Source organism: Epinephelus moara, chromosome 3, assembly GCF_006386435.1.
Source record: "Epinephelus moara isolate mb chromosome 3, YSFRI_EMoa_1.0, whole genome shotgun sequence".
Classification (NCBI taxonomy): domain Eukaryota; kingdom Metazoa; phylum Chordata; class Actinopteri; order Perciformes; family Serranidae; genus Epinephelus; species Epinephelus moara.
The window spans coordinates 33,012,483-33,029,156 of NC_065508.1; the positions used below are offsets into that span (position 1 = coordinate 33,012,483).

At 39.9% G+C, this 16,674-nt stretch overlaps 2 protein-coding genes across 2 annotated transcripts in view; one reads left to right on the plus strand and one right to left on the minus strand.

Moving 5' to 3' along the window:
• Positions 1 to 5,758: 5,758 nt before the first annotated feature.
• Positions 5,759 to 15,560, minus strand: LOC126387957 (protein phosphatase 1D-like). Its single transcript, XM_050040775.1, has 7 exons — positions 14,892 to 15,560; positions 10,579 to 10,807; positions 10,249 to 10,373; positions 9,948 to 10,129; positions 8,746 to 8,973; positions 8,286 to 8,373; positions 5,759 to 5,898 (listed from the first exon to the last, which is right to left on the minus strand). Exons 1-6 carry the CDS (start codon positions 15,400 to 15,402, stop codon positions 8,290 to 8,292), a joined length of 1,359 nt encoding a protein of 452 aa, XP_049896732.1. The 5' UTR covers positions 15,403 to 15,560; the 3' UTR covers positions 5,759 to 5,898; positions 8,286 to 8,289.
• Positions 15,561 to 15,678: 118 nt separating this feature from the next.
• LOC126387950 (roundabout homolog 1-like) overlaps positions 15,679 to 16,674 on the plus strand; it is a 131,824-nt gene continuing 130,828 nt past the window's right edge. Inside the window, exon 1 of the mRNA XM_050040766.1 lies at positions 15,679 to 15,904. The gene's annotated coding sequence lies outside the window, so the exon portion shown is untranslated. The remainder of the gene's footprint in view (positions 15,905 to 16,674) is intronic.

Below are 16,674 nucleotides of genomic sequence, written 5' to 3' on the forward strand. Positions count from 1 at the left end.
AGCCAGTTACAGCATAGTGAAGATTTTGTGGCCCTGCTCTCGAAACATTTGTATGGCATGATTGGACAAGCAATGTTTCACGCTCTAGCCAATCACAGCACAGTAAGACGGTACATTTTTAAAAAAGCTGTGGGATCCATAACAATGCAGGGCAATGCCTTCAATGTAATTGACAAGCCCTCTTGGTAGCTCTACTTCTTCATCCTCTCATAGTGGACTGAGGGCAGACTGGACGCTACGGTGACTCACTATCGCCTCATGAGGTGCAAGTGGCGTTACAAGACAGGACGGGCCGGGCTAGCCGGTTAGCATGCTCATTTCAGTAAATGCCTTTGCAAAAGACGTCTTTGATGTCAAAACTCTCACTTCTTCATATTCTTTGATATTGTTAGTTCATTTTTTAATATTTTCAACTAAAATTCTGGCCACAGCTTACATATTGCACCTTTTAGGTGCCAGATTAACATTGGCCTAATTTAATGACAAAAATTTAATGAAGCGCTTGGGGGAGATGCAAGTTATAAAGCCACATATAAATGCCTGTTGTATTGGTTGACAGAAGAAAGAGTTGGACTACCAGTCAGAAGTTGGATGACAATGAAATGAAAGGATAAGACAACATAAAGTGATTAAGTAAGGCATTGGACCACCCTGCCAGAAGAGCTTGAGTTTCAGGTCAGCATCTGTTTTTCCACTCATTAACTCAAACTTTTCCTTAAATCTATCTGTTTCTGCTTGACTGTTCCAGTAAGGTTTGGGTGATTAGGATGAAAGGGAACATATTTTAGAAATCAAGGTTATCTTGTTTCTTTAACATGTAGCAGATTCTGTAACAGATCTACTGAAGTATAGCAGTTGAAAAAACTGTGAAAACAACAGCTGTAATTTAGACTATCTTAGAATGTAAAATTAAAAGCTTTATACGGCGCTTGAAAATGTCTTCTGATCTCCCTCCCATGTGTTCTATCACCCTGCTAAATGAGCGTCATGCAGGATCTTTTGGGATCATATGAAGGCAGCAAAGGAAGGAAAACCAGCTAAGGAGACCTCTTAGGACAGCACAGCACAGCCTTTGGAGTTGGAGCCACAACTGATGAACGAAACAAATTTTGAAAAATCATTAAATGTTCCAATCACACACACACACAAGCCATTGACCACAGTTTGGGAGTTAGATAGAAAAGAAAAAAACCTTCAGAGTGTGTGTGTGCGAAATTGCTATGTATTCAGAGGTGGGCCAAAGAGAAGGCAGGACCCATTAACTTGTATGTTGGGTTTGAGTGTGTTACTTCACACCTTTTCTGATCAGGGGTCTGTTACATCCAATCTTTCCATTAAATCCACCACACTGTCATAAATATGGTGTAAAGAAAGGTGTTTCAGTATTGGCAATGTAAGGAACAGAGTGTCAGAACAATATTTGCTCTCTGAGTCCCACCTAGTTTGCTGGGATGATGCTTATTTGTAAGAAATATGAGGAGGGGGAGTAGATCAAGAGGTGGTGGACAATGACACGCTCCACTGGCTGATGTACAGTGACAGACTGTCTGCAGTGAGAGGGGAATGTTGCATGTTAGGCAGGTCAGCAGATGCTGGGCTGACAGTCGATGAAATATTCAAGTCAAGACACTGCTATCATGGATCTGATGTCTGTAATGTCTCAGAAACAGACCCTGGGTAAGGACAAGAAATGTGTTCCCGAAGTATGGTGTATGTCACAGGGACATCATATCACAAGAAAAAATTACCAGGGATGTTTTTCATTTACCTTTATCGGAGTCAAGTCAAGTCCACGTTACTAGCCTCATTTCTTTCAGTCTACATCCAATGGCAACACCCTTCTCTTTTGAAAGAATGCAGATTGAAATGATTACAACAGACACTGGAGTATGCCAAGAGTTATTTTCACTTCGAGGTTTGCTTACTTGCTCATTCTGGAGCTTTGGACTATACACATCAGTAGATGGAGTTTGCTCAGTTATCATGAAACATAATGTTACCTTTCCATTTTTTGACTGATAGTTCTTTCGTGACCTCGGAAACAGCAGTTTGACAAAACAATCTCAACCAGTATTGTAGTATCTAATATTGGTCTTGGTCTCGAGACAAGTCTTCATACCACTTTTTGAAGGTCTCTGTCTTGTCTTGACTCATCTGCATTTTCACTGTCTTGTCTCGATCTCAGACAGAGAGAAGTCGGGATTTTATTTCAAGACCTGTCAAGACGTGTGAGAATATCATTATATTGCCTGTGCAAAAAAGGGAGTGTTGAATAGAGACAATTGGTTTAAGCTCCTCCATTTTTGTTTGCATTTGTTTGGTCATACAAAACAAAATTCCCATACATGATGTTCACCTATGTAATGCCTTTTGATTATTTTATCAAAACATTTCTCATGGTACTTAAAGACCAATTCACAATGTTTGTTACAGTACCTTCCAGGTAGAAAACCTCCATGTCACGTACATAAAATGAAACAGCGCTGAGCAAATGCTGCCTAAATTGGTTAGTTTTCAGCCCCCCCCATCATGCCTCCATCAGTTAGTGTAAGGTAAAGCGATGAAAATATAATGGTACACACCTAAACTGTTATTAATTGTTCTAGGTGGGTGTTTCTAGGTAACTAAAGCACATTTTGCTGCTGCCCCCGTCCACAGCAGTACATTGCATATCCTCCATGCAGGTAGATAAGTGTTATAAAAGATGCTAGAACAGCACAGTACATAAAAAGCACAACAGAAACATCAGAAAAGGAAGACCACAATGTTGAAGTATATATCTTTAAACATCACAGTTAAGGCTGAAAATTACAGTCGAAATAAACACGTTTTTACATATCTTTGCAAATCAAAACAATGGCCATTGTCTACCCAGAACTGTTAGTGTGACGCCACAGTGATAGGGCTATACAGACACATAGTGCAGCATAGCAAAAAAAAAAAAAAAAAAAAGGTTTCTGTGGGTGTTTTTATGAGGATGTGGATCCTTCAGATCAATTTGAAGAGTGCCTGTTGTTTGTATGTTTATCATTTTATCGTAAGTCTTGTCATGTGGGACGCACACTAGACTGGTCTTGGTTTTGACTTGGTCTCAGTTTAGGTGGTCTTGACTACAACACTGATCTCAACTCAAGGTCCTCTTACTGGTTCATTGGAAAAATAATTTTTTAAAAAAAGTGACTGTAATAGAAAGAAATAAGCTCTATCAATTGACTCAACCTTTTTATAGTTAACCCCATCTACATATTAAGTCACTGTCAACCACATTTCATAAAAGGCCAAGATATGTGCTTAGTATGTTACTGACCCAGACCTGTGAAATTTAAATTGTAGGTCACTGTGTACATTGTACTTAAGAGACTTGTTACTGTAGAAACACAACTGTTTAATCCCTTTACATTACCGCCATCTACTGGAACATATCACCGGTGCACCCTCTACAAATGTGAGTACAAGTCTTACCTCTATATTCATGCTACGCTGTAGCTGAAGCCAGTGTAAACAATGTTCTGTTAACAAAGTTGATGAACAAGTTACTTAATGAAACAGATACATGCTTTAGTCAATAGTTAAAGTCATGATAGCAGTTTCACACACAGGGTTGGATATTGTTGTGTGAACAACATAGACACTGCAGCGGATGTAACAGCACCAATTGGAAAATGAGAACTTTATTACACCACACAGACACTGTATATCAAGTCACTTTCAAAGCATGTAGCTTATACAGTTAGTCCTGAAAACTGGCTTCACTGGATATGAAGCCAGACCCAAGTTTTGTAATTGCCAAGAAAAAAACAAAACAAAAAAACAAACATGCCCATTAACATCCATTACCTCTGGACACTTCACAACATAGAGAGTAGATCTGAGCATGCCAGACTCCTGAAAACCCCAATAACTTTGCATAATAATGTACTGTACAAACTTCTATTGCATATTGACTTACTGTACAAAACCATTAAACTGCTCTGTAATAGAACTGTAAAACATGAACCAGGTTTAGTATGCTGTAGTGTAGATGGCAAAATGACACTGGTATAGAACTGAAGGTGCATGACAAACAGTTGAAGCTGGGCCACGGCCATAGACACATTGACATATCCTAGATATTCTAACCCGTTTGAGTCCCAAATAGGAAAACCTGTGAAAAGCACCTGTGACTCATTTGTGCTAAGGCAACAATGACTCTTATGTAACATGAAGGCAAAGAAATCAGCTAGAACAGTAGCTGAGCTGCCATATCAACACAAATGGTAAATTACTAGTTATCATGAAACGGGCACTTCCTGCATTCGTACCATAAGGTGTTTTAAGTGCAGATTAAAACACAAGTTATGGGAACAAACCACACACAAGAATATACAGTACTATATGAAAACAAAGAGGAAGGCCTATCAAAATGGTTCTAGTGCCTAGTGGGCACTGAAACTGGATGTTATACAAACAGGGCAAAACAGACTCCTACCACCTTCCACTGAGGCACAGGTATTGATCTTGGCTTATACATCAGCACCCAAAACAGTACCAATACCCATTGGCCAAATCATAAATTGACATGCTTGGAATGGATCAATATGACTCTCCAGCACACACAAAATATATCAAGCAAAGTACCATCAAAGGGTCAATTCACTAAAATCACAATACAGTATCTACATGGATAGATACCACTGGGGTATATCTTTTATTTTCTGATTTGGGTAAACTGACCCTTTAACACCACCTCGTAAGCTATGCATGAGATACAACAATTAGCTGAGTAGCAATTGTGATCTTGACAGTATATTTAGCCACTGGTAAAGACACAAAACAAATAATATAGCCTTAAAAGTCAGTACCCACATAATTACCTCAGACCACTGCTTGTCAGGTTTTTCCATTATTTTGCATGCTACAGTATTACCGCTGCCAGAGGCTTCTATTGCACCTGATTAAACGATAAAAGAAAAGCCTATTAATGGCTGAGTAGCATGTTTCATGAGAGGAAAGATTCCAAACAACTGGTCTGAGGTTTTCACCAAAATAAAGTAAAGACTCCAACAAGTAAATTAAAAATAAAATAGTGAAGTCATTGGATGAAAACTGGAAGATTGCATGTGTCACAAATTTCGTAAATTGATGTTCTCTTAGACTGTAGTGATCCATCTTCTTCAAAATACATCTTTCGGATATACTATACATACTTATAAGTATGAAAATAGATTGTGTAGATTGAATGGATCTAAAATTTAAAATTTCATTGACTAAAATTTAAAGAGGGGGCAGGAAGAAGAGCAAGAAGAAGAAGTTAAAACAGCAACACATTTACAATAGCAAATTTCTCACTTATTTACAAAAACAAAGACTGTATAAAAAGTATACATCTAGGAATAGGCCTGTGGCACACCTGATACATGAGCAAGGTTGACACGATGCAGATTATCCTTCTGGCCTCAGGGCGAAAACACTGTTTCTGTGAGACAAGATTCAACACACGCACAAGGCAGCATTGTGGTGCTGTGGTAGGATACTGCTTTCCTCAGAGGAGCTTCTCTTTTGGGAGCGAGTTTGACGGGATTCACTTTGTACATTGCTATGAGTCGTCTTCTGGGGGAAACTTTTGTTGGAGGACCAGCCGAGCCGACGGGGAGGACATCTAAGTTCAGGGGGGGTATGCGGGGAACGGCGAGACCTTTTTAATGGAGGAGCAGGAGTGGCGCAGTCCATTTGGGTTGTTGAGTCTTGCTTTTCAAAATCATTCACTGAACCGTCTGAGGGGGGCAGCGTGGCCCTCACAGAGTCAACGTCCGGTAAGAGCTGTGCTGCGGCACAGGAGGCTGCTTCATACAGCCCAAATGCCTGCTCCAGAGCCATGGAACTTTCTTTGAATGGGGAAGCATTCACTGCATCACTCCACTGAAATAAAATGAATAAAAACTAAATCAATATTAAAATGTAACATTTCATGATCCAATTTATTCAATCAAATTACTGATACCAGTAACACACCTTTATTTGTAAAATCTACATTCATTCAAATTCTGTCACACACAACTTTTTTTTAAAAATGAGACATATAGATGAAAGCTGTTACAAATGGACAAAGACTAAAATCATGAAAATAAACAACAGTTTGAAACAATATCGGATTAAGATGTGTTCAAATGGTTCTATGTTGAGTTTTAGGTGTGGTGCATGATGTAGAAAATGTAGGCAGTCACTGTAGACATATGAGTTCCACTGTGAAGAATGCTGGAGCTTGGCATTTCTCTGCTTGCACAGTGTAGTGTGACGTATAATCGTTTTATGAACTTCACGCCTGTTTACTTCCTGTCAACTGTAACGTTAGCCTTCGCCTCCAACCTTAGTGATCAAATGGTTTTTCATCCTTTAAGTTAGATACTTCATTTTTCACAGTCACCTTTGTCCATATTGTTCATAGTATTTACTGTTCTTTTTCCACATAGTGTTTTTGATCATTTTAATAGCTTGGTTAGCCAGCTAGCTAGCCTAGCTAGCTACTAAAATGAAGAAAATCACCATCAAGTGTATTAAGGTGATCAGCTCTATGGAGCTTTACTGCTCGCTTTCGTAAGACAGGGTACGTCAGACATTTTAATACTTTTGGTAGCTCTTCAAAGCACTAAGTGTAAAAGAGAGAGAGCCGTAGCAATCTAGAGTTAGCTAAGCTCTGAACATCAGGGTAACGTTGTTGCTAAACTAAGCAATTAGCTAATGTCGCTAACAGTTATTTAAGACACCAAGGTGATTTTTAAAACAATCAATCAATGGTAAAAACTATTTACAATATGTACAAAGCTAACTGTGAAAAGTGAAGTAACATGAACTAACTTGAGTTAGGGTTCACTGAGGTTGGGGGCTAAGGTAGTAACATTACTGCAGAGTTGACAGGAAGTAATCAGACAACACAGTTGGCTTTGTATCTCACATATTGTCAATAGCATTAGCTGTTCCTTTTTGTATAAAGTATTTTTGACCCTTTTGATAATCACCTCAGTGTCTAAGAAGATAAACGATAGCTAATGTTAGTCACCCAATATAGCACTAACATTAGCTTGATTTTTAGAACTTAGCTAATGTCAGCTGCTATGGCTCTTTTTGACAGTGCTTTTTTCATTTTAGTAGCCAGCTAGGCTAGCTGACTGGCTAAGCTCACACAAAGCTAACGGTGAAAAGTGAAGTATCGTTAACTAACCTAAGGATGAAAAGCACTGTGATCACGGAGGTCAGAAGTAAAGACAAAGATGGTGGATCTTTGGTAAAGATAATGTTACTGTAGAGCTAACAGGAAATTCATAAAGTGGATAAAGGTCACACTACATTGTGTAAGTAGAGAACTTTGAGGTAGAAGCATTCTCAGAGGTCTCCATCTCCAAGCTATTTACTTTAAAAAATGGTCTGTTCAAAAGTACCATTGAGGCAAAAGAAGAAAATCAAATAAACATCTTCTCCTTCCAAAGAAGAGTCATGGAAAGTACATACGTAGTCTTCAGATATTGTCTTTTACCAAAATTAAATGAGGGGACAGAATTAATAGGAATAATAAAAATAATGTTTGTGCCATTTGTTCGATCATTTTTCCTACAGCAATTTATAAAACGTTTTTCTCACCTGGGGGCGCAATCTGGGGCGCCATAAGCCTCCATTAGGTGGAGTTGTGTTGCTACCCCCTCTCCCCTTGGATCTCCGCAAGTGTTGTGAGGACTCTAAAACTTCACTTGAGCCTCTATCGGCATATGGGTGAGTAGATAATGGGTGAATTTTCATTTTTGGGTGCACTATCCCTTTAAGACTGAGCAGAGGACACTAAGGGTATCTAGTATACCTTGATGACTGTTGGCACTGTGAATTGTCTTTTAAAATGTCTTCAATATCCTTTAATAGGTCAGGGACTACACTGTCTCCCTCTACTGGCTATAGTGGGAAGAAGGGTAAGGTGGCACTGGTGATGGTTATCATCTTTTACTAACAAAAATATAAAATGATTTTAAATTGGTTATCTCACTTTCACAAATGGCTTGGGTTAGTACTGAGCAACACATCTAAAGAATGATCTACAGCTCTCCTAAAGCAGTGCAATATCAATACCACTGTAATCAGTGCTCCCAGGAAGAGAGGACCAACCAGATGTGCAGGAAGTTTGGCATTTTTATATCCAAATAGCTGAATGTTTGCCACCAGGTTCAACAAGACAAACCCGACTATTCAGCTAATAGGTAATATAAGTCGTTGGCTGGTCATGTTGCTGACGCTTTGATACATTTTTATAACTGAGCAGTCACCTCACTACCACTCCAGGCATGGCCATCCCTCATGTTCTTCTCCAAATATCTCATCTTCTTCAAAAAACATGTCATCCTCATGCTCCTCCTGTTGACCCCGAAAACAAAGAGTGATTTGTTGAAACCAGTGGTCCACTGATAGAAACTGCTGGTATGACCTTCGGTCAAGAGCCAGTGGTGTCTACAAGTGTTCACAATTTAACTGGTGAGAGTATTAAACAAAATGACAATAAAACATGGACTGGAATATATAAAAGGACAATACAGTGAATAGCAAACAACATGTAAACACACAAAGATATTCAGTATATTTTTCCATTGTCAGAGTGGTCCTGAGGTCCTTTCCCTGCAGTTACCATCTCTGCATTTGGAAAATATATGTCATTTTGCTGTATGATTTTTATGGTTCATCCTAATGAAACATTACAAAAAGAGGATGCAACAAAGCTATGGCACTGACCTTTGGGACCTCACATGTGTTATAAGTAGTCCCTGGGAATGGAACATGGTCAATTCCTGTAGACATGTCGACAACAATCTCATCTCGATGCATAGGGATAGGTGGGCCTCCGCGCTCCTGTAGCGCCAGGACAATAACTGTTGTGTTGTCTGCTCGAAGCATACGTTCTTTCCAGAACAGTAGGGCTGTGCATCCTAGTCGGCGGGCGCAAGACATTCCCTTTGGTCCCTTAAAACAAAAAGAAGTGGTAGAAGGAGAAAGAAAAGTGTGAAGATAAATACTACTATGACTACTACTTTCATCCTGTCAGAATTATAATTAAAAAAAAAAAAAAGACATGATTAATTGTGGACACTTCTCAAAAAAGCTGATACAGTGTATTATCCTCACTTTGAAAAGACTAAAGTCTCACACCCTCTCATATCTAAAGATAAGGGCGACTATTTGCAAGACTACAGGTAGATTCCTTTTGATTATTTCCCATCCTGCTCCTGGTGCAAAATATTACGCCAAACTCCTTTAAACAAATATGACAAATTAACAATTCCTTATGTGTCCGCAAGACATAACTCTAGAAACACAAGTGCAAAGGCTCATATGTTGACAGTCTCTTGGCAATTCGGCAAACTTTACATTTTGGATGTTTTCGTCTCAACTCGCAACCAGTCTCCATTGGTTATTTGGGCTATTTTAGTGAGAGAAGAGCGTGGGAATGAGAGGTGAATCGTTTCAACAGTTATGATTTCTCATTAAAATAAGTGGTAGTTGGTGGATAAGATACACACTGAATTAAATGACAACTCTTGTTTACGAAACAGCTCTACCAGTTTCTCCTCCTTTTTCACTGTACGAGGGAACCGAGACTTATTTACATACTTGAGCCTCGCTGATGTCACCTTTATATTTACTGTCTACCTGTTTGGTGCTAGAGGGAGCACAGCCACTGGTTGTTGACAGTGCTCATAGCATTGAACTTTAAGATTTGCATGAGTCATGACTAAAAATGTACTTACAATATTTAACATGTTTGATTTTGTTGAAGCGTCAAAATGAGAAAAAGACTGACTTAAGACAGCTCTGAGTGAGTTTTATAACGACCTTACACCAGACAATCAAGATCAAACTCTTTTGATTTCATTCTGACATTGGAAATTTGTGTGCAACATTTGTGTTTGGATGCCATTTGTTGTACAATGACGTACCACCATTTTGTCATGGCTATAACACATGTTGACTGCATTCTTGGGTGGCATCATATTCCATAGTCCATCACTGCCGAGGATGATGTAGCGATGCCGTCTGGGGTCAAGGGTCATTACGGTGGTATCGGGCTCTGGCGAAACCACAAACTCCCCGCTGTAGAAATCGTAGCTCCACAGATCACCTTTCGACGGATAAGAAAACATGATCACTTGCGGAGCAATGACAACAAAAACGATTCATTGCAAATACACAGTTTAACTTTATGGACGCTAAACCTAACAAACAGGGTGTCATCTTTACCGAGCGATCGGGCCACAGCCAGGAAGGGGATCTGGTCAATGACTGTACTCCTCCTCACAGGGCCATTGTGGGTCAGCCGGGGCCTCTTCCACACAACACGGTTCACCCCAGATTTCTTCATTACGCTACAGTTACAAGAACAACACAACACAATTCAGTACAAAGAGAACTGTTTAAGATTGACAGGAAATACAGCAATGTTGAAAGGAACAAGTGCAAGAAAATACCTGCCCCTTCATGTGATGTTATATGGCTGTTTGACAGAGCCCCTGACCTTATAGTACAATTCTATCTTGAAAATGCTTCGTGAGGTCCTGTTTACCTACTCACCTGCCACCCAGTCGTTCAATCCTTTCTTTTTCTTTAGGAAGTTCTGGCTTATGGTCCTGTGTTATTTCGAGTGCCTGGAGCCTGATATCAGAGTCATTTTCTTGCACTCCGACCACTACAGCTGAATCCCCCACATGGGCAACGTACATGTGAACTCCACGGATCACAATCACGCTGGCTGTGGTGCCTGATGTACTGGGAAGGCCTGTAATAGTCTTTGGCCACTCCGCTGCGAGGGAAAAAAGATAAATACAAATGAATGTTACTCACTGATCAAATGCAGTCTTTGTGATGAACACACAGTGGTGTTGGAATGTTAGTTGTTTGCACAATTATAGGCTGCAAATCAATCAGTGTGCTCCAGTCCCTTTGTTTTCCCCTGCAAATATGGTCAGAGTTTGTAAGGGAAACACTGATGCTGTATCAGTAAGGGCACAATGCCAAAATGTTATCAAAAATATCAGTTATTAAGAACTAGTTACACAAAGAGCAGGAAAAGATAAAAAACCAACAAACTGCAAACTATCACTGTCAAACAGCACTACTGATCAAGATGAACCCTGCTCGCCATGGATCAGAGGGTTGTTTTATAAAGCATGATGACCACATCAGACAGGCTTACTTGAGTAAATCTGGCTTATTTGTGAGAAATTCATTTTCCATAAAGCAGGATTAAATAGTTTAGACCCATGTTACCATAGAAACATACAGTAGGATTAGCCAGTAGCAGAGTAGCCACATTTAGGCAAATTTTTAGACTTAGCTTCAGCTCCGACTTAGAGGTCCAGTGTGTGGAATTTGGGGGAATATACTGGCAAAAATGCAATATAATAAGTTTGTTTTCTTAATGTATAATTAGCTTAAAATAAGAATCATGGTGTTTTTGTTACCGTAGAATAAGCCATTTAGATCTACATAAGGAGTGGGTCCTCTTCTACTGAGATTGCCATGTTGCAACGCCATGTTTCTACAGTAGCCCTGAACAGACAAACCAAACACTGGCTCTAAATAGGGCTATTAGTGTGTTGCAGAAACACTGATTTGTAATGTGAAATTGCTTTATTCTGTGTTTTTGACTATTTTTATCCCTTGATCTGTTTCTGTTGGAGAGGAAGAGACTAGAGTTGGGCGGTATCCAAATTTTGTTACCGTTAAACCTTCCCCACATTTTCCCAGGGTATACGGTATTACCGTGACTAATTGAAAATCACTTTAAAGGGATCAGAGGGAGTCGCAAAAATGTCGGCTTATGCCTATACCGTTCAGAAACATAATAACAAACATTACATAGGCCTAAGAATACTGAAAAAATAACAACAAAACATGTACAACATTAACAACTTTTATTAATAAATATTAAAAAAGTGCAAATGCAGCAGTCAACCAAACAGAATGAAATAACAACACTGTCTGTGGGCTACAGTCCACTTCCAAAAAAGTATCAATAAATAACAACGGCGGTAACGATAATGTGTGCTATACAGCATATCCGACCGCAGCTGCTACTGTCCGATGGTTTATGTTTAGAACCTATCAACATAAATCAAATACATTAAAAGCACAGCTCCACAGCATCCAGTACTAGGGCTTATCAAATAAGAAAAACAGAACAATAAATAACAAGACATGACTGAAAATGGGCATATATAATCCTATCCTGAGAAGCAACAGGAAATACTGTTCGTTGGTATTCAAGGTTTTTAGCCAGACAAACCAGCATGTTTGTTTTTTCCAGCTGGAGCAGGGCAGGTAGTGGATTGACAACTTTGGCCGCGGTGCTGATTATGCGCTCTGCTGGAGAGCTCGTGGCACAAACGCACAGGTACTTTCAGGCAGCCCTCGACATCAGAGGAAAACGCCTGGCTCCATCACATTTCCACCTGAGAAGGAGGTCTTCGTCTCCTTGAATAACAGGCTCACGACAACAGGAAGTTATCTCTGCTCCTGCTCGCTCCTGTATGGTGCTGACCAGACCTGCCGCCGCATCGGTTTTTCTTTGAAGGAGACTGCCCACAGTCATCTGTTTTTCGGTGGTTCAGGTTGCGCTTCTCCCTCCTCCACTCTGATGGAAACTGGACCTGCTGCTGCTGCTGCTTGCAGAAGTTGTTAAGTTGTGGGTTTTTGGGGACCAACTCACTTGATGCGCGGCTTGCCATCTTTTCTTCTCTTTCTCACGTCTGAGCTGTTACGTGACGACGTCACATCCAAAAACTTTATCAAATGTCATCTCCCGACAACAGTTATGAGAAACATTATAGCCTATTATTAGTTTTAAATTGTAATAGTATTAAATTGAAAACTCAACCACACATACATAAGTGCTGGACAAACAGTCATTATTTAGACATTAAATAAATTATATTTAATATTATATCAGGCCACTGTAGGCCTATATGGGCAGCAGATTTTTTTAATGACGATAATGAAACTGACCGTTGCTATTTTTAGATACCGCGGGATACCTTATTACCGTATTATCGCCCAACCCTAGAAGAGACCTCTGTGGATAAATCAGCTCCTGCTAAAAAACCTGCTGAACAATGGACACTGAAAGAATTCTAACCAGGCAAAGTTTCAGCTGATTGCAATCTGCAATCCTCACTGCTAGATGCCACTAAATCCCCCTAAATCTTACACACTGGACCTTTAATCCAGTATTACTAACCAGACTGAAACACACCATTTTCTCCCAAATTACACCCCAACAGTCCCTTATTACTGCACACAGTTCCTCTATACTTGAGTCAGGATTGGTGTTTACTGGTGATCTACAACGTGCTGCCAAGGGTTCTCTTAGCTTTGTGGTTTTGTCCATTTTCACCTTAATATTTAATCATTCATATCATAGGTTTATTATGAACATCATGGTTTGCTTCTCTCTTTTCTTCATAGTAAATTTATGTGATCTGAGTTTCATGTCTCAGGTCTGTGTTTTAATGTTGTCACTTTGTGACTGTTCTTTACTTATCAGAGGAGGGGGGTGACTGGATTGTAACTCCATTTATTACCTGCCCCGAAGCTACAAATATTTTTCCCTGAGTGACTGGTGGAAAATGCATGACCCTTCCTCCACCATAAATTAGTGATTACATTTTTAAAACTGACAATTTGATATTTAAAAGTTAAAACAAAATACTGAAGTTGAAGACAGCCTCAGTTTTTCACTCTTGTTGTGCATGCTGGTTTGTCTGTGCATAACCCCTAACCCTTTGGCCAAATTTCAAATGGAACGTAGAGTAAAGGGACTTTGATAAAATATCACTATTTTAAGCTCAGCTTTGGTTATGATTTTTATCTGAGGAAAGCATTCATCACACATGATGTGTCCAAGGACCGATGGAAATTTTAAAATCCTTTGATAATTTCTGTTTTTAAGGTTTTGGCTATGATAAATGGTGTAATTTTGGCACTTTATACAGAAAACATGCCTTAAAACCTGCAGGTTTGGTAAGTGTGTCTTTAAGTCTTTAAAACTGGTGGTAAAATAAACACAACCATTTAAATGTGTATGGCCCTACCCTCAGGCAAAATAAATAACAAAAGTCCCTCCCCAGTGCTTAAAAATTATTCAACATGCCTCCTCCTTTTTTGCACCACCTTCTCCCCCTCATAAGTAACAAACAGTCCCTAAGAAGACTTCACAATAAGTCCTGCTTCTCAAAGCCTTTATAGACCCAATTCCTGATTCAGCGCCACCCTCTACAAATCCTTTCTGACCCCTTGTACTATACATTGTGTCTTTATTAAATTAAGAGGTGGGTAAACAACATAGGCCTATGCACACTTTCAATATCAGATGTTGAAACTGAATAATAACTACATTACATAGATAGTAATGCACTGCCTAAAGGAAAGTGTGTGATGCACAGAGTGAACAGAAGCACAAGCACCACAACCATTATAAACAGACTGAAACTGGACACAAGCCCAAATTGACAGAAATATGGTCTTATAAAGCACAGACTGAGACTGCACAACTAAATTAAGTTATTTGGGTCTTCTGAAGGGTTTTAGAGTACCATTTTTCCCTTTTAACCCTTAACCCACTTATCTAATGCTGTGATGAAACCATTCATCAGAGCTTTAGTGTAGACGTTATCAACTCTGAGAGCTGTGTTGTGGTCAGATTACAGCTCCCTGTGTTTCTGTAATGGGGCTGGGCCAGTCGGCAGATCACTGGGAATACCAGCTGAGTAGGATACTGTCTCATGTGACACACTTTGCGATTTAACGTTGCTGAGAATGTGACAGTTCGACTTATGAGCAAAGGACAGCTGTATACATAAGGGGAAAATACAAGTTTGATGACTTACGTAGTTCTTTCCACATTGCATGATGACAGGCGATGAAGCCTTTCTTGAGAGCAGCACACACTTCACTGTGATCCTTGGACCAAAACCCCCGCTGCCTTTTCAACAAATCCCACAGATTCTCTCTTGCGAAATGTGCCGCTTCTCGGCCCCCGTGGCCATCGAAAACAGCGAAAAACGCCACAGACTTCCGAGTGTCGACTGCATGCTCTGCGACTTTTTCCTCTGATGCCGGTGCGCTGTTGTTGCTACTGTCCTCATTCGCCAGACTCTCTACCCACATAGCAGAAGCTGGGCCAGACTCGGCAGCACCGCCATGGTCGTGTGTCTCATTTTCAGTCTGTTTTGTAGGTCCACTCTCGGCTTTCCCCTGTCCTCCATATCCCTGCGACTTTGGATAATCTTCGGCTGGCGATGGCTCGTACTCGATTCTTATCTCGACAACATCCTCCATGTATTTCCTCCCCCCTTGCTCGGAAAAAGCGCTCATACGAAATATGATCCCCTCGTCCATGATTGCGAACGCCTAATGGTAATTATCTAAGCAATAAAGGGGCACATGTAGTTGCTAACTGTAGCTTGTAAGCTAAATTTTTGAACCGATTTTGCCGCGATTCTATGGCCGAAGGCTTCCTTCCTTTTTGTTTATCTTCTCCGAGACGTCCCGCTGTACGTAATGACGTAATGTTTTTCCACCTATCAACTCTGCAACTACGCATGGCATGCCTGACTGTGCTGCCTTCACTGGAGTTCGGAGAAATTGGAAATACAGGTAGCGATCACGTTACAGACCACAAAAACCTGCAAATAGGCTTGAATGTGACCCTGATCATGACTCACTTTATGATATCGCCCTCAACGTGCCATAGATGAAACCCAGCTGCTGTCCTCAAGCATTAGTAACGTTATGGTAAATCATAAGAACTTTCTGAAGTAGATACTTCAAGGAATGAGGAGACGTAAACGTCGCAAATTTTGCGCAGAATTCTCCCCACTATGGCAGAACGACAGTCAAAGTAAGCATACAATATTTAAACATTTTCCTATTGAGGCTATAAACTGTAAGTTTACTGTTGTGAAAGCTATGGGTATTTGTTCATATTTTCAAACACAATAACGTTACAGCTTGAGTACAGCTTTTAAATGTTGTGGAAATGGCTATAAACGTTGAATGAATCACTTCAAACTAAGCTAAGCTAACTCAATTCTAAGCTAATTCAACCTATCTACTCAAACCGGCGACGTTAATGAAAACATTAAACTACTACTTGACAGAGAAGAAGTATAAACACGTGTTTCTTTATCTAGCAAAACTTATTTTTCTTATCTTTTCAAACGTATTTTGTTAAAACTAATTAAAAGGTCTCAATTATGTAAAAACAGGTTTGAAAATGTTCAAAAGCAGTGTCATTTTAACGGCCAACAACATGTAGAGACTTGAAAGACTTGCAGTTTGCTTATGAAGACTTGAGACTTGCCTCAAAGGACTTCACACTTGCTCTGTCCTCACACAAGACTTGAAAATGTCACGGTGACCTCAGACTTGAAGTTACCTCAAAATACTTAAGAGTGTAGTTTTGTTGTAACACTGAAAACTTAATTGTGGATGAAGGGGAGGCTAGAAGTGTTTTTCCAGGAGGCCATTTTGACATGTCGCCGCAGGAAAAGCACAGGTGCAAATGGTTAAATTAATGATGACTCAATTCCACTTAGCTTTTTTATTTTCAGGGTATTGTGTATGCTGGCTCACTGGCACACTGCCATGGCTTACTGGAACACTGGGATA